The sequence below is a fragment of the Sesamum indicum genome, linkage group LG9 (assembly GCF_000512975.1).
Source record: "Sesamum indicum cultivar Zhongzhi No. 13 linkage group LG9, S_indicum_v1.0, whole genome shotgun sequence".
NCBI lineage: Eukaryota > Viridiplantae > Streptophyta > Magnoliopsida > Lamiales > Pedaliaceae > Sesamum > Sesamum indicum.
The window spans coordinates 6,912,805-6,936,071 of record NC_026153.1 but is presented as its reverse complement, the minus strand read 5'-3'; the positions used below and the strand labels follow the sequence as shown (position 1 = coordinate 6,936,071).

General features: G+C 34.9%; 3 protein-coding genes across 4 annotated transcripts in view; 2 read left to right on the top strand and 1 right to left on the bottom strand.

Annotated features, from left to right (window-relative positions):
- On the top strand, window positions 9,012–12,576 carry LOC105170944 (calmodulin-7). The gene is made up of 3 exons (XM_011091891.2): window positions 9,012–9,201; window positions 9,899–10,268; window positions 12,205–12,576. Exons 1-3 carry the CDS (start codon window positions 9,126–9,128, stop codon window positions 12,323–12,325), a joined length of 567 nt encoding a protein of 188 aa, XP_011090193.2. The 5' UTR covers window positions 9,012–9,125; the 3' UTR covers window positions 12,326–12,576.
- Window positions 14,670–16,855, top strand: LOC105170943 (calmodulin-7). 2 transcript variants are annotated; one of them, XM_011091890.2, is made up of 3 exons: window positions 14,670–14,784; window positions 14,873–14,983; window positions 16,132–16,855. In XM_011091890.2, exons 2-3 carry the CDS (start codon window positions 14,908–14,910, stop codon window positions 16,503–16,505), a joined length of 450 nt encoding a protein of 149 aa, XP_011090192.1. In that variant the 5' UTR covers window positions 14,670–14,784; window positions 14,873–14,907; the 3' UTR covers window positions 16,506–16,855. The 2 variants fall into 2 exon arrangements, with proteins under 2 accessions (XP_011090192.1, XP_011090191.1); XM_011091889.2 differs by having other exon boundaries at window positions 14,736–14,983.
- The window catches only part of LOC105170942 (COP9 signalosome complex subunit 2), a 4,742-nt gene continuing 1,720 nt past the window's right edge, over window positions 20,246–23,267 (bottom strand). Inside the window, exons 4-12 of the mRNA XM_011091888.2 lie at window positions 22,835–23,075; window positions 22,682–22,756; window positions 22,482–22,616; window positions 22,199–22,386; window positions 21,661–21,729; window positions 21,481–21,571; window positions 21,249–21,383; window positions 20,803–20,915; window positions 20,246–20,682 (exon numbers count right to left, since the gene is read on the bottom strand). Coding sequence (XP_011090190.1) covers window positions 20,592–20,682; window positions 20,803–20,915; window positions 21,249–21,383; window positions 21,481–21,571; window positions 21,661–21,729; window positions 22,199–22,386; window positions 22,482–22,616; window positions 22,682–22,756; window positions 22,835–23,075 — 1,138 coding nt within the window. The 3' untranslated portion in view covers window positions 20,246–20,591. The remainder of the gene's footprint in view (window positions 20,683–20,802; window positions 20,916–21,248; window positions 21,384–21,480; window positions 21,572–21,660; window positions 21,730–22,198; window positions 22,387–22,481; window positions 22,617–22,681; window positions 22,757–22,834; window positions 23,076–23,267) is intronic.

Below are 23,267 nucleotides of genomic sequence, written 5' to 3'. Positions count from 1 at the left end.
TGGTGCTACTATAAAAAAACGACATAACTTCTTATCCACAACTGACAATTTACGACACCGTAACACTATATTTTAAAATACCAATTAGACTATCTGTACAAATACAATTACTCATTTATTATAATTTGTCCGCGTTATCTTTTAATCACCAATACACTTTCATATTTATTCTATACTTGCACTCAAGTTAATCACTTTTTACTCAAATATTACTTTAAAATTTTAAAATCTGTATTGTAATCTAATTATATACACATAAGTACTGCGTGTCACACTTGACAAGAACTGATATTACGAATACGTGCATATAAAATTTGTGTTTTATGGGGGCTTCTATAGAATTTTTATTTTTGAAAACCCCAATTTTAATGCACAATACCGAAAATACCCTTATTGAGGGGTATTTTCGTCATTTGACAACTCAAGATCTGCACATCAAAAGATGGGTCGGGTAGTCCACTATCCAAACCCGTTTACGACTGAAGAACCCAGCACTTGGAGAGCCGTCCAATCGAGACACATATCCCTGTGATGGCGACACGTGGCCCAAATAACAGTATCCATGTGGGCCTTGTAAATATTCTAACACGCTACATTTTAAGGTAACTAACATTTGCTATTTTCAACCTACTCTCTTCAATTCGCATATTTTTACCTCTAACAACTCTAATTTGAGCGTAGGAGGGTCGTTATTGGGGACAAATCCGACGAGCCTCATATTCGTATTTTATCCTCAAGACTCAATCACTATATCTTGGGAAGATACGTGGCCGTGATCGAAATAATCACTCGAGATCACATATTTCAAGCCAGATCACATATCAAACTGGGCAATAAGTCTATTTTTTTTCTAGAAAAGTGGGAGAATTACATGATAAATAAGAAAATATAATTAATTACTAAAAAAATACAAAATAGCATACAAAAAATATACGAAACGCCAAAAGGCCGTATCTCTTAATAATAAAGTATAAATTATAATATACTATTGCATATAACATATTTAATCATTTTTTCCTTTGTCACGACAATGTGTAAAGTGTTCGACCAAAAATTATTAAAACGATGGAGACCTAATCCAACTAAAAAAGTCATGATATAATAATAAAAATTATCGAGTTTTTATTTTATAGTTCATTTAAAATCTTTTATATATTCCTTTATTTGGAAATCCCAAAAAGGAAAATAAAAATAAAATTGAGCATCCAACTCAAAAATTATAATTATAATACAATGATCAAAACTGGTTTCGCCTATTTTGCATTTTATTTAAAAAAAATTCATAGTTACCTAAAACAAAACTTTATATTAAAAATAAATGAATACATACAACCAAGTTTATTAATAAACAAGATATGGGTATATCTTGCATTTGTAATATTTAGATTCTATACCATCTTACTAAATATAATTGATCCACAATTAATTAATCATAAAAAATTCATTTGAAATAATCATTTCGCCTATGATTTTATCAAAATGAAATAAAATAATCGTGTCTATTATTATGGTAAAAAATATAAGCAAAAATGAGATTATTTTTTTTTTCATTTGACTAAATTAAATTATTGATGGATCATATTTATTATATAATTTTAATTATTCATGGTAATATTATTATTTTAATTCGTGACATCATCATATGTACATTCAATTATTTATGAACCCGCTCGGGTCCTTATCCAAGTGCCAGTACGAAATTTATTTACTCAACTCCGTCGAGAATTACTAAAGTATTATATTAAATATAAAATAATAATAATAAAGTATAAATTTATGGTATTTATATATTAGAAATATTAATTAATGATCAAGTACTAAAGACTATTGATAAAAAAATTAGTGGTATTAAAATAAAATAAAATAAGACCCACAATAATATATACATATATATATGTTTTGTATGGGTAAAAGATTATAAAAAAAGAATATTGAAATTGTGTGGATAATGTTTTGTTTTGGTTTTTTATTTTAGTGGTTCAATTCCACTACTCCACCCCCCAATGCCCACAAAAACCACTTTTCCATCACTATCCATACGTGTACTTTTTTCTTTATTACTCTGTGCCTCGGACTTCTCGTTCTCTGTCATCTTGCCCCCCACATTTTGTCTATTCGTGTTTTTGCCCCTAAGGTGTGTATGTTTTATGCTGTGTATATAATAAATAATTTTTTATATTTTAAAATATATTATAAATAAAAATAAATTAAGAAAAAATCAATTTAAAAGTATTATTAATACAATAATAAAAAATAGTATATTTGGGGATGAAGGGTTAATTTGGGGAAATTGATGTTTTGTAGGGATAATTGCAGTCCGTGCGGGCAGCTTTGGATTCCGATCCGCTGAGGTCAATATGCACCCAACTAAGTGATACGGGTTGGATTGGGTCCTCTCAACTTGGAAACTTTTATTAATTTGGTATTTATGTCTTGATTTTTTCGGATCTATTTTATTTTCAGAATATATTTTTATTTCTAGAATAAGATTCTATTCAAAAATATTGGAACAATTGCACCATTCTTTTATAATTATATATTGAATCTATATAATTTAAAAAATTATATTTAGTACAATTGACATTTGTTTTTGTTTAATAACTAGATTTTTTATTAGTTAAAACTTATCGAATTTATTGATATTAAAAAAATAAAGTTCAACGAAAGTTTATACTTATCCCCCATTGACGTATTAAAATTTATTATAGGTCAAATCAATATTTTTTTTTACCGAGATACCATTATAACAGGGAAGACACTTACTCACATTCATTAATGTATGAAGATGAGTAACGGTAGTTTGGTCAGAAATAATTTAATCGACATTCAAATAAGTCTATAAGAAATTCATTGGGGGTAAATATATAGCCGTCTGTTTGTTAATTTTTCTGTCAGAAAAATATCACATGTTGTGTATATGTGAAAAATATCACATAGCATAACCCTTAAATATTACATATGCATTGCATGTGATATTTTTTCGACAAAAACTTGGTTGAAAAGCCATTATAAATGGCAATGTGCAAAGTTCGTAAAGTTGAAATGATAAATTAATACAAAAAAAAAATTAGATACCAAAATGCAAAGACGATCATAATTTGAAATGGCAAAATTAATGTAATTAACCCTATATTATATATATGAAATGCCAACATGACCAAGACTTTTTGTCCTATTATAGGGCAAAATGATAAATGACATCCTAATCACACATTACCACTTTAAAAAGTAAGTACAAAACAAAATTATCACACCTAAATAAACCTTGTTATTTGATTATGTAAACAACACATTAATTTCATCATATCTTAAAAATCCCAACAATAGTCATACAATAGTCTACACATTTTTATCCAATCCAAAAATATAAATAGCCCCTTTGATGCACAAGATAATGGAATTAAATATGTGACTATTTTATAGCATTTTTTTTTAAAATAAGAACAATGAACTATTATTAATTAAAATATATTGATTGCAATTATTTATGTCGGATATCAGTATCTAACCATGACCATTACAATAATTATACTATGATCAATAATATCAAATACACAAAATATAATCAATACTTATTATTCAATACAATCGGCACCCACTATTTAATAGAACCAACATTCCATACATAAGGCGGGATTCGAACCTATCACCAATTAAACTCGACCTCATTGGCGTAGCACATTTACAAACACAGGTAAATCTTTGGGAGAAATTGAGAAATTTTCCTATTCTACCCCTACAATAAGACAAAATTCCTTGTCAAATAGGGGTTCTTTCACTTGCCAAATTTGGTCTACCAACATTGTGCATTGAAGTGCTTCTATCCCACTGTGAACCAGAAAGAAGCATTTGATTGAGAAACCATGTCAAATGCAACCATTTATTTACCTAAATCTGCCGATTTGTGGAATCCCATTAATACGTTCATCTCAAAAGCAACCTCACCATACATGAATATATAAAGAAAAAGAAAAAAAAAGAGGATTTTTACTACTACTTTCATGTATCTACAATATATTAAGGTTCCGCTTACTTTCACGTATAAGCTTGTATTAAGAAATTAATATAAGTTAATATAGTATTTTTATTTTATTGTATGGGGGCTCGATATAAAATCAAATCACGGTAGTAATTACTGTTACATCTGAATAATTAATATCACATCGAGAGGTATTATAAGTTAGTCTCAAAATTGGACCAAGATGTGAATTACTATTGTATAAATAATAATAATAACAACAACAATAATACTGATATTATTATGTACTTGTTTATTAAATTTTGTAAACAATGGCACAAAGGTACGTAATTTTTCTACCAAAAGCATGTGGATATATCAAAATAAATATTTGATGAATTTATTATTTTATAATAATACGTATAAGTAAACACCTCAATAATTATGTAAAATATTTATACAATTTAAAAAATAATTCTATAATTCATTTAATACCATGCTCGAAATAAATGGGGCCTCAAAGAAAGAAAGTAAATGAAGAATAGAAGCCTGATTTCAACAAAGAATAGAGATAGATGAGAGAGGGTTGTGAAAGCATTAATTGCAGCTGGCCCAAGAACAGAGGAAAATAAGGGGCATATTGGACATTAACAACACTGCTTTTCAGGAAATGATGAAAATGAACCGCACATGGGCTTTGGCTAGATTACCAATCCGCTATATATTGGGGTGGACTACAATCACGCAGCTGCCCAAGTTGTAGCAGGCCAACTGCCAAGCCACATAATCCCGATTGGCTAAACAGATGATTGCCGAGCCAGAGGTTTTTTGTAACCACATTTGGTTAAACATATAAATGTAGTACATACCTATTTTATATTTTATCTTGATATTGTTCATATTATATATTTTTATTTTATGAGAAATTAAGAATATATTTAATAAAAATATATATTATATAGCCATGTCGTGTCTTAATTTTTTTACATTTTCCGTGTTGTCGTGTCTGTGTCCATATATTATAGGTAAGATTAGATCAGCTCTCCATGTGCCCGTGCTCCCAACCAAGAAGGCGTCAACTGTGGTATTTGATGGCAAAATACTATGTGGGTTGATCTGCCTAAACTCCTTAGGTCTCGGTATCCACCAATCTCCCTAAATTTGAGTCGTTTTGTCCCCCTTTAATTCGCTATCTATTGTCACATTTGACTAATTCTCTCACTGCCAGTATACTCTTCCAAGTTAACGACAGACGATTACAAGGAGTAGCCTCCTAAAAGGTGACGACGCGAGGGAAATATTTAGCCTTAAACAACCGACTACACAAGCCATTCAGCTGTGTGAGCAACAACCATCCTTCTTTGCCAACAAAGCGAGATTGAACGTCTTTAAATCTAAAAGTCCAAGTCCTCCTGCTTCCCTCGGCTGACATAACGTCTGCTACCCAATTCAATACATACATTTGTCCCCTTTGTTGTTCCACCAAAAGTCGACGCTCATCGACTCTATCTCATGCAAAACATAATCAGGTAGTCGGAAGCATGACATCACATAAGTCGGAATCGATTAAATCACATCTTTAATCATAACGCCTTTACCAGCATGAGATAATAACTTTCAGTTCCAGTTCGCGACCCTGCCCAACACTCGATCCCGAATAAATTAAAATAGTTCTCCTTTGGACTTCCCTGCCACCGTCGTAACTCGAGATACTTCTCGTGTTTCACAACCAATTCGACCCCCATGATAGCCGCCAACCTTTGTTGCTGCCACCCTCAACATTCCTACTAAATACCATACTAGATTTTTCGAAATTGATCTCCTATCTTGACACCACCCTATACACCTCCCTCATGGCCTCCTCCGTTGCCTCTCCAAATATTGTGGTATCATCGGCAAATAAAGATGAGAAATCCTAGGAGCTTGCTTGCTAATTGCAATGCCCTGCAATTCCCCTCTATTCATAGCCGTCTATATCAAACAACTCAATTCCTCTGCTACAAATAGGAAAAGATAGGGTGATCGGGGATCGCCTTTAGGAATCCCCCTTAGTGACATAAAATATCCAAACTGAGACCCATTAAGCATAAGCGAATAAGACACTGAGGCAACTAAAAACATAATGATCCTCACAAAACGCTCGTGTATACATATTATAAATAGCATGTCCTGGAGAAAACGCTACTAAACTCAGTCATACGCCTTACTCATATCCAATTTAAGAGCGAATGGGCCGTTACGACCCCGCGTTATATTCTTAACATAGTGATTGAGTTCAAATGCAACTAGAACACTGTCAGTGATTATGCGATTGGGAATAAAGGCCGATTGAGAAGAGGATATCACGTGATCAAATATAGATTTAATCCTATTGACCACCCATTTAGACGCAATTTTCATTATCGTGTTACACAGACTAATCGATCTAAAATAGGCTACTGTTTTAGGTTCATTACGTTTAGGGAGTAGAACAATATGAGTATAATTCATTTTGTGCAACAACAAACCTTCACTAAGAAAACTTATTATACAACGAGTGGCATCAAGACGGACCTCTATTTGGGTGAACGGTTGAATGAGACAATCATTCATCTCCGCCGTGACCCGGGGGTGGATAGTGATAAGAACTGCATTGAGAGCCCCATGCGATAGAGCGTTGCTAGTAAAGATAGACTGAAAATAATCCAATAGCACACCCTGAATCTCATCCTCCTTGGAACGCCAAAATCCCTCTGAATCTTTATTCTTGCTAATCTCATTCTGACGTCGTCTAGTGCTTGCTAACACATGAAAAAATTTAGTGTTTCGATCACGATCCGTCATCCAATGGGCCTTTCTACCTTGGTGCCATAACATTTCCTCCTTTGATCGAAGCTCCTCCATATTTGAATGTCCAGTTTGCTGTTTGCGTTAAGCTCGGTGTTCTGTTGCTGCTGATTCTCTCCTTCTTCTCTTCAACCAACCGATTGATATGTCCAAACTCTAACCTATCCCACTATAAGAGAGCGACTCTGCAATTTAACTGTATCTTCACATCATCCGACTCAAATCTAAACTGACGTTTCCTACGCTTATTCGCCTCCCAAATAGATGCTCTCCGCTCAACCAATAGGGGGCAATGATCGGAATATAGAAGTGGTAAATGCGTCACCCAAGGAGTGGGAAACCTTATCCTCCAAGCCGGATTGCCGCACTCTCGATCCAGACGTACGTGAACAGTATGTGGATCTTCTTGTTTGTTCCAACATGTGTATTTTTCTCTTACATACCCAAGATCAGTTAGATTACTATGCTGCAGAGCATGGCGAAATGCCTGGATTTGCCACTGTACTCGAGGAATCCCTGCCTGTTAGAATTTCAAAAGTTTTAAAAAAATACTAATATAGTCAACTTATAATAGTAAATTAAAAGTTATATCACATGCATTATTTAAAAAAAAAAAATTGTCCAATTGGGCCGATTCACTAGCCCCGACTGGAAGACTAGTCCCAAATATTGATTTGTGGGACTCGATCGGTCCATTTCTTTTAACTGGACCAATGCAGTCTTAAATCAATCTAATTCAACTCGATCAATTTCACATTTTTAATTCCATCGAAATAAGTAAATATAGCCTTATTTATCAGACTTAGAGGCCTAAACCTCGAGTCTCATTGATACTGGGGCCATTTAATATGAAGTAAACAATCATATTATTGGATTGATTCGAATATATGACCCAGCTACACAATTCCTTTAATATCGACATTATCATCTGTTAACTTATTCCACCTTAACTCAATCCTATCACAATGCATTCATATAATTTTTTTTTCCGACCCTAACTTCTCATAGGCCCTCTTTTTTTTTTTCTATTTTTTTTTTCATTCAATTTCTTAAATTGTCGTTGATGATTTATCAAGGGGGGTTTTGCAATAACCCTTGCCTTTTTTGATAGTAATAATTTATAGAGAAAATTATAAATTAAACAATAATGAAAATTGAGAGTATTTGAAAATAAAAATAAAAAAATTAAAAATTTAAATGTATGGAAAAGTGTTTAATATCAATAATTTTATTAATAAATTGTAAAAGTTGGTGGAGTGTTGATTATACTTTTTAGTTTAAATCAGCTTAACGTACACAACTAAAAAAGTTAGGGTAAAATACACTTTACCCCCCTTAACTATTTGTCATGTAACAATTATCTTTCTAAACTAACAAATGTAACACTTACCCATCACAATTAAATTTTTAGACAATATTGTCCTTATATTATATAATATCTAGTTCAAAGAATTTATTCTTTTCCGTAATTTTGCATTTTAAATTTATTAAAAATGACTTAATTAAAAAAATATCTTTTATTTATAATAAAGTAAAATATTAGTGAGTTAAATAGTTCAAAATTTTATTTTTTTTACATACTCAAAGTTAACTAATAAATGAGTAAAATATATACACAAAAAAAATTATGAAAAGATTTTATTAATTTGGTGATAAGATTAAGTTATTAACTATTTATTCTTTTAAATAAAAAATGAATAATTAAATATCAGTTTTTTTAACATATTTTCTTTAAAAAAATATGATAAAATATATTTATTTATTTTTTAAAAAAATATTTAACTTTTGGTTAAACATATATATTTGTCAATATCTTTTAAAAAATATATATGAATTGTCAATTATATTATATTTATTGTATATCTATTATATATATATATATTAATTTATACTCCATTTTAATGTAAATTTTTCACGTATTAAAAAAAAAAAGAAAATGTCATTACTATTCAACATCTATTTTTTTTTTTTTTAATTTGGCATTGGACAGCTACTTGAAGAAAAAGAAAAGAAGTAGTAAAAGAAAGAAGAATATAGTAAAGTAGACATTCTTGAATGCAGAAGACAGGAAAAAGAATTTCTCATTTATTCAAAATAATTTAAAATAAATTACGAAAGTTCAACCCAAAAAAAAAGAAAAAGAAAAAAGAAAAAGAAAAAGCATCTGATGCTGCCCCCACCCCGGAGCGCAGCCCCCGTCCATCCCGATTTTATATAATAGCCCTACGATTTCCCTTCATTTTCTTCGTTGACGCACTCACGCACCACTCTCTGTCTCTCCCTAACAACTCTCGCTTAGAGTTACTCATTCTGTACAAACGAAAGCTTTAGAGGAGCTGAAATGGCGGATCAGTTGACGGACGATCAGATCTCCGAATTCAAGGAAGCTTTCTCTCTATTCGACAAGGATGGCGACGGTCAGTGCTCTAATTACGTAATAATACTCATTCATATCTAGATTTGCTCTCCCTATATGTGTTTCTCATGTGAATTTGATGTTGTATTTTTTGTTTTGGATTTGTTTTTGGGTAGATCTATTTGCTTGTTGGTGACTCGTGGTTTTATTTGTGAGCTGCTCGTGGTTTTGTTGACGACTTTTGTCAATGTTCATGTGATCTGTATTGAGTCTGCTCGAGAAATATAGATCGCACGCTGTGTTGCTGCCTGCGGTGGTTGGCCTCTGTGGTTGTGTGATTTGTTTCAGTGAATGAATTTGTGTTGGGAATTGATTGTTGGATTTTTTTCCTTGTTTGGGGGGAGTAATGCTGATTTTAGCGATAATGTGCTCGAGGATTTTTGTATTGCTTGTGTTGCTTGATTTAAGCTCTTTGTTTCGATTGATTGAAACAATTATATGGACTTTTGGTTGTTATAGTTGGGTGGTCGGATGCCATAGTTTTCTTATCGTTACTACTTCTGTTGATTTGTGAGATATGCTGTTTGCCTTATGCTAGATATCGGTATTTATTATCTCCTGCTCTTTAATTCATGCTTATTTTGCTTAGAGAAGATTCTGTATGGCATTTTGCCATTCTTACTCGTCAACTTTCACCATAACTCTATTAAATTTGTTACTTTCGCCTCTCTTGTAATTTATTGTGAACTCGACAACAGGTTGCATCACTACAAAGGAGCTCGGGACTGTGATGCGATCTTTGGGGCAGAACCCCACGGAGGCTGAACTTCAGGATATGATCAATGAGGTTGATGCTGATGGAAATGGGACTATTGACTTCCCCGAGTTCCTCAACTTGATGGCTCGTAAGATGAAGGACACTGATTCTGAGGAGGAGCTCAAGGAAGCTTTCAGAGTTTTTGACAAGGACCAGAACGGATTCATTTCTGCAGCTGAACTTCGCCATGTCATGACAAATCTAGGGGAGAAGCTAACTGATGAGGAGGTTGATGAGATGATCCGTGAGGCCGATGTGGACGGTGATGGTCAGATCAACTACGAGGAGTTCGTCAAGGTCATGATGGCCAAGTGAGACCCGACCAACCCAAAACTAAATTTTTAAAAGTATTAAGATTGACCAAAAAATGAAACAGGGCGGATAAGTTTGATGAGATTTCAGTTTCTGCTAGGATGTGCTTTTGGCATTATTAGCTTCAATTGGGTGCTCACCTGTCTCCTTCTTTGCATTGTTTTAAGTGCTGTTCTTCAGTATATGCGTGTGTTCTGTGTACGTTGTTTTAAATATCTTTGGTTGCTAGCGTCTTCAACTGTTTTCTTCAACATTTCCTATTATGAACCTGGAACATTTGAGAAACTTGTTTTTGATTACTTTTATTGGTGACAAATTTCTCGATATTCCAATTTGTTGACTTTGTATTTGTTAATCTGTTTTCCATTTCCCCTCCAATGGTTCATTACTTTTTCTGTTGTCTATTCTTTTCTCTATTCGAACCGTTATCACTGTTTGAGATTTGTAGGTCAGGGCCCTGAGGGTTCTTGATCGTATAGCATGACTTGAGACCATTTAATCAATATATCATATCTTCGCTTCTTATTTTCCATGTAAACAGGTAATTGGAACACACAACCTATTTCTCAGCATAGGCCACGAAAATCTCATAATCATTGATTCATTAATAGCTCCAGACTTTGGGGATAAGCCTATTGGTGATTTTTTTCTAATACAGATCTCACCTGTATTGGTGCATAGCTTAAGCAACATTTTCTGCCTTCCTCTAGGGTCTAGAGCCCAGTCCACCGTCCTCAATGTCGTGCCCTTTTATGAATTAGTATGTTTTCCAAGTAGTTTATATTTTTACTTGGTAGATTAATTTGATTTCTATCAAACCGATATCTGGTAATGATATGCCCCCCCTCTCTAATATCTGGTAATTTGACCTTAATATGATTGTTCTTCCTCGCTTTAAACTATCTGAAGTATTTGCAAGAAACCAAACAAAAAGAAACTGATGTTGGTGAGCCCATAACTGGATCTGAAATGAGAGTCTTCAATTATATGATTCTGTATAATGTAACTGCTGGATAGCCATTCATCTTGAATGTCATATTCATGGCCCCTTCTGATGCTCGCTAAGTGAGTGAGACTCTTTATAGCGCATTGATGCTCAGCTAGTGGCGAGGAAAGGCCCACCTTGTTACCTCCCACGCCGGGTGTCTATTCTAGTGTCTTGCGCAAAGGTGGTGATGATATTTATGCAGATGGACAATAATGCACCAGCATATTCTTCTTGGTACCCCACTCCCATGATTCTTGATTGTGCCTCTTCACGATGTTTGTTCTTGGCATCTGGTTCTTTTCTTCAAAATGTTCTGAGAATTTGTTGGAGGTATTTGCACCACGTCTTCTTCCTCATGGTATCCATCCAACTTTGAATTAAGAATCATACTTTCTTCTTGTCATTTCAAGACACCACCCCATTCTTTTCCCCTTGGCCCCCCACTTTTGCTTTCTTGGATTCGACCCCATCCATCCTGATTATGTTCGAATTATTTGCCTCCAACTTCTGCCTTGCCTTCCGTACAGAAAGTGATCTCAAACTTTTTAGACCAGGTTACGTGATAAGTGTTATTATACAGATTATCCGACTAGTCTACTTTGCTGAAATCGTATCTCAATTACATAGTAAGTGGAAGGCTTTTTCCTTGGTGGATCACCAGAAGGCTGATTGGTTTCTTGCCCTAATTTTGCCGCTATGGAGTTCAGACCACCAAATCAAATAATCCTGATGGCCCAAAAATGTGTAGGGGTCAAATGGGGAGAATCACATGTGACCCAAATAAGAACACAATTAAACAGGAGCACATACCATTTTTGTTAAAAAAATTGGAAATTGTTGATAACATTACTGCATTGAATTATTTCACAAACAACAAATTTAATCAAATCAACAATTGAAATGTATTCGGTTCAGTAAAAAAAGGTTGATTCACATCCTGAATGCAGACGGCGCAAGAAAAGGATGGAATCAAGCAGGCGAGACATGGAGGCAACGACAAGCGAAAGGGTCTACGGTAGCGTGAGACGCCGGAAGAGGGACAAGTTCCGTGACTGTTCCATCCTCTAAACTCAGCCACCGTCTGCTCACAAGTGAGTATTGGAATAAGGTACATGTGCAGTTTGGTTGGACTTTGACAAGCACAATTATAATGTGTAATAATGGTGACGAACTACTGGAGTCTAGTACCACTAATTAAGGTTGTAACATTTCATCATAACTAGGATGTATGGCAGCACAAGTGACCAGAGATGTCTCTTTATGGACTTGTTTTAATCATAATTTAGTAGAAAATAAATGGATGGATTGACGTTGCATAAGGTCTAGTCCTCTGAAATTCTAATTTTGATATCATCACCATATGCAAATTGAATCGAACGATATTTATGAATGATCTTTATTGGGTTAGGATCGGCTTAAATAAAAGTGAACGAATCCTTAGAGTATCTGGTAATTTTTGTCAATACTGAGGGTCTTTATTTTCATTTCATAGCATATATGTGGTCCCTACATCGAGTACCTAGTAAATCCCATTGCAAATTGCAAAATTAACCCACAAGAAATTACAATCTTAAAGCCTGCAAATTTTGGTCAGTGACATCATTACAATGCTGAATGATCAAATTAAAGAAGCTGCAGCTCATCAGCTTAAGAGAAATTAAAGACTGCTAATTAATAAGTTGAGAGAGATTTCATTAAGTACTTAATCAATATGGTACATTAAAGATCACTACCAAACAATCCGTTACAGTTCTTCTTAGTAAAATCAACTTAATTTAAGCCCCTGCTCTTCACAATCTTTACATCCGACTCAAAATCTACCTCTATAGCTTACTCATATTAACTCCAACTGAGAGTCCTTATGTTGGACTAAAGCTTCTGATGGAGCTCCAAGATCCCGACTCTAAGTCTTTCTTTTTGCCTGCTCATGTGGAAACGGAAACAAAGCAATGCGTTAAGGACACTTGTCCGGACTCCGTTTTAGTGTTCCCTGGATGGTTGAAAACAGGTAGGAGAACAAGGCCTGGAAAAGGTTCTGATCAGGACTTGTCTGCGCCTGACGATCTTGAAATAGTAAAACAGAATCTTCCTTTGAAAAAGAGGAAGTTCGAGTCGTTTCTCTTATCAAATGTTAGAAAAATAAGGTGCCCACGTAGTGAAAACGATGACGGGAATGTACATCCAGGCCTGGAATGTTTGGGAACCTCGAAAGATTCTTTGGTTGTTCAGGGAACTTTTGCCGGTAAGGTTCCTGTCAGGGGCGGAAAGCTGCATGTGTGTGACTTATGTGATAGGTCTTTCAAGAGCTACCTGGCTTTAGGTGGGCATAAAACCTACCATAAAGATGATGGATTTTCAGCTAATGTCGACTCGTCGGTTGCGCGAGCTGAGCGAAAAGGAGGATCATGCTGTGGGCTTATTCATCGATGCCCGTTTTGCGATAAAGTATTCTTGAAAAGGCAGGCTCTTGGTGGCCACAAGCGACACTGTCGACGGCATGAGGTTCAGAGGTTGTATCCTGAAGGAGGACAAATAGTGACTCTGAACGAGTCCAGGGAATTTGATTTTGACCTCAATGAGCTCCCACCTGGGTGGATCTATGAAGAGATGGAGAGTGGTGAAATGATGAAAGTTTGAGAAATTTTGAGGATATAATTTGGGAAATTGAGGTTCATTTGGGTTGTCTAGGGCTCATGATCAAGAGTTGATGAAGAAAAAGAGAAAACAGAGTTCGTTATATGCGATCTATGAGTTATTAAAATGATTTTATATTCTAAAACATCACATTTTAAAAAATATAGACAATAAAAACTAACAGAAGAATTAAATTAAATTTGTACAACTATTTGAAATTATCGAGCAACATCTAAATTTACTTTTTCTTCCCCAACATTTCTTTACAGGGACTTATGTTTTAATACATAATTGTCTAAATATTTCATAAAATTGTAATTAGTAAGTGTAGAGCCTATTCGATTATAGTTTGAATTTAGGAGACTGAGAGTACGGGAAAATTATAATTTAGATCGGATTTGGCTAAATTTGACATGTGAAATGCACTTATGGTGTGAATGGTGTACAGTTCAAATAAAGTGATCAATAAATATATTACATTTGTTATGCAATTGGTTTAATTTAGTCGAATTTGAGTTGAGTACGAATTTTTTGCTTGGAATCTGACGAGGTAACTAGATGAAAAAAAGAAAAATAACAAGGCCCAAAAATGATGGTCTCAGCTAAAAGGCCCAAAAAAACCCTGGTTTAGACCAAATACATGGCCCAATACCTTGCTCAGTATGAGCCGGATCGGGTAATCTTCATATTTGGGCCCAAATTTTCTGAAGTTTATCTCTTGAGCCTGAAAAAAATAATTAATTTTACTTTTACTCCCTTAAGAAGGAGGAAATTCGATTTAGACCAGTCTAATAATAAATAAATAAAATTTTATCTCTCTACTTTTAGAAAAGAGCTAAAACCACTCTAAAATCAAATCCAAGTCGCAGGCACTGACACTCCACGAAGCAGACGTGCGTGCTCATTTCCTTCGTTGACGCTCTCCCTCATCTCTCTCTCTCTCTCTCTCTCAAACTGAACATTGACATACTGATTTTATAGCATTGCGTGAGAGGAAAAGCTTTCGAGGAGAAGAAATGGCGGATCAGCTGACCGACGATCAGATCTCCGAGTTCAAAGAAGCTTTCTCCCTATTCGACAAAGACGGCGACGGTCAGTACCCTAATTTGACAGCTCCTTCGAATCTAGAGTTCCTCTGTGTGTCTATAGGTTGTGCGGATTCGTTATTTCGTTGTGTTGTGTTTTTTTGTTTTTCTTCTTTTTTAATCTGTTCTTGCGTAGATCTGTTTACTCGTTGATGGCTATTGATTTGTTTGTGTGCTGCTCATGAATTTGTTGACGCCTTTGTCAGTGTTCTGTTGATCTGTATTGATCATGCGCGAGAAAATTAGATCGCACCGTGTACTTATCCCCTGATGGAGTTTTGTGTTGTGGTTGTATGATTTTCTTTATTTTCTGATACGTGTTGGATTTTTTCCTTGTTGGAGGGGAGTAAAGCTATTAGTGAGAGTGAGCTGAATGACTTTTGGAGTTCTTCCTTGATTTAAGCTCTTTTTCTTTTCTTTTTTTTTTTTTCCTTTTACGTACATTGAGGGGAAACAGATGAAATTTTGGATATCATTGTTCGGGTGCCAGATGCAGTTGTCTGTTGCTTTACAATCATGAGAACGCGTCATGTGTAAAGAAGTTTGGCCCATTTGGGGCAGACCTGGCCGACTTCTTCACTTTTTCACTGTTTGAAATGGTTTGTGGTGGTATTATGGCTTTTGGTAGCATTCTTCACAAATTAACCATTTCACTTATTGACTGGAGGATCATTTGATGATGAAATTCATTTTTTGTTAACTAGTATTCACCGTGTACTCGGAGCTCATGGTGTTTGATTTTGTTGAAATGTTTTCCTGCGAGTTCTATATTACAAACATTGGAGCGGAATCTAGCATGAGATAATTTTACTCAAAATTATCATTTTACAGCTTTGAACTCTGAAGCGGCTGAACTAACATTAGTTACTTCCTAGTATGCATGTGGATCGTCATTTTGACTTCATTATAAGTTTTTCACTGAGACTATATTAGTTTTCTCCCTTCTATTACTTTCCTGGGCTTGAAGTGTGCAAATAAATCATTATTTAGTACATTGATCTTTTTCATCTCTTAGAAGTTCGGATTGAACCTTAAATATTAATTAAGTTCTAATCCTTTTCTAACTGTTTATCTTTTGTTTCCCACACATCTTAAACTCTAATTAAAGTTTGTGACTTTCTCCTTTCTTATAATTTCTTGTGGATTTCCTGACAGGCTGTATAACTACCAAGGAGCTCGGGACTGTGATGCGCTCTTTGGGACAGAACCCCACAGAGGCTGAACTTCAGGATATGATCAATGAGGTTGATGCTGATGGCAATGGGACAATTGACTTCCCTGAGTTCCTTAACCTGATGGCTCGTAAGATGAAGGATACTGACTCCGAAGAGGAGCTTAAGGAAGCTTTCAGAGTTTTTGACAAGGATCAGAATGGATTTATTTCTGCAGCTGAACTTCGCCATGTCATGACGAATCTTGGGGAGAAGCTGACTGATGAGGAGGTCGATGAGATGATCCGTGAGGCTGATGTGGATGGTGATGGGCAGATCAACTATGAGGAGTTCGTCAAGGTCATGATGGCCAAGTGAGACTCGACCAACCTAAACTAAATTTTTTTGGAGAATTAAGATTAACCAGAAATGAAATGGGGCAGAGAAGCTTGATGCTGTCTCAGTTCTTCTAGGATGTGCTTTTGGCAATAGTAGCTTCTTGGGCGCTCACCTGTTCCTTTGTTTGCATTTTCCCAGTGCTGTTCTCCAGTATATGCTTGTGGTCCATGTACCTTGTCTCACTATTTTCCGTTGTTAGTGTCTTCAACTATTTTGTTTCCAGTAATTTCTATGATGGACCTAGAACATTTGGACAACTTGGGATTTTTATTTTTGTTCCCAGCGACAAATTTGGTTATTCCAATCATGTACTTTGTTCATTTTTCCTTGATCTTTTCCCATTTTTCATCCTTAGTTTTTGGTTTCTGCTTCTTCTCCCTTGGACGCCTTCGGACATGCCCATTGTTATTACTGTTTCAGAGCTGCAGGTCAAGCTCCTAATTTGTGATCGCATGGCGTCAGAGTTGAACTCATATTTGTCTCACTGCTTTGTTCTCTTCTTAACACTTGGAGAAATATAGATAAAAATTCCCCTCTTCTTCATCGTATTTATTGCCTAAATACATTTGTTTTCTTCTTAACACTTGGAGAAATATAGTTTAGTTAGATAATTAACTGTGGTAAACAGCCTATTTAAGAGGCAGCAAGCTTCATTTCTCTGTAATCTTTTTCAACCCCACAACTCTTCTTCAATCCAAGCACTCTCCAATTTCGTTCAAATGTCTTCCGTTTGCCAAAGCTCAAAATCTCAGCAATACATTCCTCAAGGGATAAGTAGGTATATGAAAAATAAAAGTACGAACGATAAAAAAAATGAGCAATTATTGGTGATTTGTTTTTATCACCATCTGTATTTTGACCAAATCTTTTTGTTATTGGAATTATAAGTTCATTAATTTTGATTTGGAATTAAATTTGCTTCTATGGTTACAAAATGAACCCAATTTAGATATTAATGAATGGGGTATGAGAGACAGAGCACACATCTACCAAGAGATGAAAGAAATATCATGAAATTTGAAGAATATTTATTCATAAAACTCAATGGTTTTTTTCCGAAACTGAAGTACCTATGCGCTCACTCTGTTATCCTTCCATTGCCCTCTACGGCTTTAGCCCAGATCACATGGATCAACTCCTTACTTGGTACTCTGCCCCAAGACCCTACCCTTTATATTCCAACACATTATTTGGTGTTTTAATGCCTCTATTTTCAATGTGCTTTGTTTTTTTTTTTTTAAACTGCAACCTGGGTTTTGTTTGAATAATGATGTGTTTCACATAAATTTTTCACTGGATTTACAGTAAGTTTTGACACACTTGTTTTGTTCCCACTATTTTGACAAATTTATATAACCTTTCTTGTCCAAAATGAGTTTCTATACTTAATAAATGTCTAGAAATATGCACATCTTAGTATACCAATAATTACATAATCATGTTATTTCTTATTAAATCTCATAAACTAAGAGAAAATGAGCGCATATGTACCAAGAGATGAAAGAAATCTCATAAACGCATGAAATTTGAAGATTTTTTCAATAAAACTCATCTTATTCTAAATTGGGTGTCCATGTGCTTGCTCTGTCAAATGCTAAATAAGAATTCTATAAAGGATGCTATAACTTGTAGTAGTGTGGTGTCGAAATTAAGGCCCGATGACTTTAAGGTCATGGGTTTAAATCTTATCAATGTGTAGAGATTTTCTATTTTAATAGTATGTGTCGTTCTACTTTAGTAATATATAGTTGTTGATTAAATCTAGATGTTGATGATTAGTGTATGTTTGTTGTGCTTGTCGATTATTTTTACATATAAATATTTGATATTGATGATTATAATCGATTTATAAAATAAGTAATAGTTCATTGCTTTCACTTTAAAGAATCTTGTAATAGCGAGGTGTTTGAAGAAATCCGAATTTTTCAAAAAGTGCTAATTTTATTTTTGAAAAATGTGGGAAAGGGATTAAAAGGAAAAAAAATCGATCAAGTCTTTTTGTTATTGGGATTATAAATTTATTAGTTATGAATTATTATTCTTATCCTTCAACTTAATTAAATATTAGCCTGTGTTTATATTTAATTAATCTTGAAAGATACACGCCTTATTATTATGAAATGATTACATGATCGCATAATTCATATCAAGTATCAAACTAGATAAAAAGTGGACGAGATGATGATAATATTACGTGGAGTGGTGTATATATATGTAAGAAAAATAACCCTTATAACTTCACAATAATAAGAGGTGTTGGAAAAAAGCTAATAAAGTTAGGAGGAGATTTAATTATGTAGAGATAATACAAATCCATGAGAAACAAGTTAAGTTTATTTAATGAAGGTGGATCTAAATCTCGATATGGAGATTACATCAACCAATAACCCTCAACTTGTGATAGCTGCTTACTTATTTCCAAATAAAAAGTGTGGGAAATGATGAAAAGAGGCAAATACTAAATCAATCAACCAAAGGCAGGTGGTGTGCCAAAACAACCTGTGACACAACCAGTGTTTTCAGTTCCACAGTTCCTGTAGCAAGTTATAGCCTGCGACGGCCCGGCTGTTCCGCAGGCCACAGTGCAAGAAGCTGCTTGCTCCGCGCATTGGATGAGGCACTCCCCCATCGGTGGCAGCTGCCCCTTGACACGTTGGACCGCCTGCATTGTGCATGCTAACAAGAAAAGCATGATAACCAGGGTTCTTGCCATTGAGGAATTTGAGGTGAAACGATTCATGTTTGGCTAAGTCTGAGTTGCATCAGATGGTGGGCTTCTGTTTATATAGTGTGGGGGGTTCTTTAACTTTGTGCTGTTTTTATGGAACTTATTTTTGCCTAGGAATGAAGATTGTGTATGTCATTGGTTTTGGATTTTAGTTTTTGTTTCACGGGAATAATGTGATGGTCTGTTACTGTATTTATCAGCAAACCTTGCGTTTGTGTGCTGTTTTGTTGCTTGAGAAAAGAGCATGGGACGACAGAAGTTGCTTCCATCCAAACTAACTTGGATGGCTACCAGCGGCTAAAATATTAAATAAATATATATATTTAATGCTCAATTGAGATCAATTGATTAAAAATCCATTTGGGTTTTAGTAAGATTTTGATCAATAAATAATGTGTATAAAGCATTACTGGGGCACGAGAATTGCATCATCAGAAAAATTCTTGTTCAAATCAAATATAGTTAGCTAGATGTAATTAACTATATGTTATGAAACAATCCGATTAGCTGTTCCAATTTCAACTGTATGCTAATTACACGATAAATATCATCATTCATCATGTCATGGGCTTGAATTTAATAAGGTAGAATCTGAAATTGGGATTTCCAGTTTCTTGATGTGATACTGATACCCAACATAGATGGTTGCCTTCTGAAGAGGTGGTTGTGGTACTTCGTTCCAGATGGACTAAGATCTATAAAATGACTTCATAGAAATGTTAGCCTGAAAATTGAATCAAACCGGACCAATGGAAATTTATATTTTGGACACTCAGGTGAATTTGGAGGCGATTATGATGGGTAGCAGACTCGCAGGTCTGGGCTCTGACATTGTCCTGGTCAAGAGTCCAATGGGACTCAGAGGGTTGGGCAATGGGCACCCAATGGAAACTCTATTTGTAATGTCCAAACTCTAAATTTAACTGGACAAGTGTTCTATTTGCAAGTGCATAACTAAGAGTCACTGGTCAATGTCTAAGCAGATAACAAATAATTGACATCTCAAACTGTGCACAACCTTCATTAGCATTTTCAAAGTCGATCCGTAGACTCCATTTCCGTACATTAAATGGTTAGGCGCGGCTTCACCACATCGTAGTTGTGCCTAAAGTGATCCTGGAAAACAAGATTGTGCAGTAGTCCAACAATTTGCTAATAGATGCACAAAAACACTTCTAGAACATCAGATCTTCGGACCATCGTCACTCACCAAAATCAGAAATTTAGAAAGAACCTCAAAGACTAGTCCACACTTTTATGCTTATGTTCTAGACAACTATTTGTTCCCGAGCTGCAAAGCTGGACATAAATTCTATATTTATGTGAATAGCAAAATCTCAACATACGCGGTTGCCAACAGTTTGGTATAGGGACTTAAGCTGTGTGTTCCATTTGTCTATTGCAGTGTACTTCTTCATTCCCTTTGACCTGCATATGCATATTTTCCCAATTTATATGTGGTACAATGAGAGAAACAATGGAGAAGAAGGAATTCAACAACCAGAATTAAACAAATCATAGTGAAAGTGGGAGAATTGACAAGTTAACCTGTCACCACGCTCTAGAAGCCGATTCACTTGATCAATGTGCCCCTGAATCCGATTATCCAGGATAAGGGAGACTAACAACTCCTCAACATCCTTCTCTGGCACATTAAGCTCCTGCAAGTTGCAAATGCCATTAGTATGATAATAGATCTTTAATCTTTCAAATAAACTGCTACAACAGTCATGAACTCAGGCATAAAGGGTTACTACGTTAACTCTCGATTTTCTCTTTTGGGGGGGTTACTTTAGGTAACACATCTTCGTGCTCTCAAATGAAACTCAGAAGTCAGAAGGGTACAATCTTTATCAGACCACCACAACTTTCACCCTTTCTTCAACTTGTTTCGGTTATAGAAAACAGAAGATACTAAAGGGACAAGGCAATCCCAAAATGCAGAGAGGGAACCAGAAAAAGGTTCCTTCCTACAAGAAGAATTTTGTTCTCACCTTTGATATAAAGGGGATCCGAATTCTTGTGTAAGGCTTAATGAGCTTAAGCAACACTTGCGTTCTCACATTCTTCAGGAGATCTTCAATGTAATTTCGAATAAATGGATCATCCATTATTGTCCTTCTGTTACTCTGCAACATTCCCACCACTACATCAGAACAATAACAAATAGTACGAAGAAACAAGTCTTCTCACAGGCTGATACGAAATATAAGGGCAATAGAACACCTTCAAAATTCTTTCAAACTCCAAAATCTCATTCCTCTGATATGCTGCTATTAGGTTTGTCATTGCCAAAATCTCAGGATCATTTTTATATCTACAAAGAAAATGAGGCCAGTAAGGCTGAGGTTAACTTTCTATACATGAGAGGGAAATCAAGATGATAAAATTCATTAAATAACTTACGGCTTTGCCTCTTGACCATCAAACGGGTTTACCTCTGATTCCATCAGCATATTTGCTAAAACCAAGTACCTGACACATAGAGACCACTACATTGAGGTCAAGAAGCAGCATATAAAAAAATTACGAAAGTCTGTCCAGCAGAATATTTCTAGAACCTTTTATACTTAACCATAGAAAAGGAAATTAGGCACATTAATTTCACTTAAACATAGAAGAAATAAAACTTCATAAAAGAAAGATCAACTTTTAGACATGTAACAAATTAACATACAATGCATATATACATATAATCAACTACTTGATGATTTTCATTGAACTGCACTACCTATGTGATATAATCAAACAACATATATAACAAATGAGACAAGAAGATCATATAACTTCAGTCTAGCATCAACAAGCAATATGTACCAATCCCACAAGAATATTTGCGTCAAAATGAGTATAGCCACAGGCACATATATATAAATACTAAATAGATGAACATAGTATGACCACATTCTTCCCAAACAGACGTGCATAAAGCTTGAAAGTATACTTTAGACATTGGATGCGCCTCTGGTTCCCAGCTTCATCATAATTCTTAAAAGCTTCAAAGAAATCAGTGGCTGCTTCTGCCCACTGTCGCTCTGCCATATGCATTTTTCCACCGCATTCACGAATTATGCCCATGATTCTTGGATGAGGAATAGCAGATTTGACAGATAATGCCTTCTGATATAGTTCCTGCAGTAGATCAGATGGATGGTAAAATTGAAGGATCAATAAACCAAAATTTATATCCACAGGAAATTTAGAGTACAAAACTGTTATTACAGTACCTTCAGTTTTTTGTTGTTTTTAGTCTCAGTGTACATTTGGATCTCAATTGCATACACTTCCAACAATTGGGTGCCTTTCTTCTGATCATCAGTACCATCTTCTTTTTGACAAGATTTGTGAAGCTCCTTCAATATCTGATCAAGTATGCTGAATTATATTCCATCACAATCTAAAAACCAATTTGAAATCTACAAAATACCTTACTCATCCGCCCGTATTCACCAATATCAAACCATATTTTGCACAACTTCAGATTTGTCTTGAACCATAATCTCTGGAGAAAAGAGGACCGGTGAAATTTTACACAAATGACAAAAGGACTCGCTGAATTCAATTGAAATAAATATTTTACCTCATTCTTGGCCTCTTCAAGGGCCTTCAAGGTGGTTTGATAAAACTCTTGCAGTAGACCAAAGTTCTGACTAGCAGATCCAGAAATGAAATCCATGATATTGTTTATGCATTTCTCACTATAGTTTCGAGTCACTGCAGATTTAATATAAGTTAACATGTCTCTGTATGCATCCATCATTTCTTTGTACTTCCCAAGCTTATAGTAAAGCTTAACAGTTTGTTTCAAAGCTTTAAATCCCCTGAAGGCAAACAAGAAACGTGCAGGCAGTCAGTAGACAGTTATCCATTCGAGATGCACAATATCACAGCCAAAGTCCACATGTAGTGAAAATTACAGTTAGCCTTAAAAGGATTTCAATGAAAACCTCCTTTTTATAGATTCCCTGGAACCAAGCAGATAACATGGACCACCTATTATATCCAACACATTA

What these genes read in the sequence shown, in the direction of transcription:
- LOC105170944 (XM_011091891.2), top strand. Translation starts at nt 9,126, where the DNA reads ATGGCGGATCAGTTGACGGACGATCAGATCTCCGAATTCAAGGAAGCT. An exon ending in ATTCGACAAGGATGGCGACG is followed by an intron (nt 9,202 to 9,898) that starts GTCAGTGCTCTA and finishes ACTCGACAACAG; the next exon opens with GTTGCATCACTACAAAGGAG. An exon ending in GTCAAGGTCATGATGGCCAA is followed by an intron (nt 10,269 to 12,204) that starts GTGAGACCCGAC and finishes TCCTGAATGCAG; the next exon opens with ACGGCGCAAGAAAAGGATGG.
- LOC105170943 (XM_011091890.2), top strand. Translation starts at nt 14,908, where the DNA reads ATGGCGGATCAGCTGACCGACGATCAGATCTCCGAGTTCAAAGAAGCT. An exon ending in ATTCGACAAAGACGGCGACG is followed by an intron (nt 14,984 to 16,131) that starts GTCAGTACCCTA and finishes ATTTCCTGACAG; the next exon opens with GCTGTATAACTACCAAGGAG.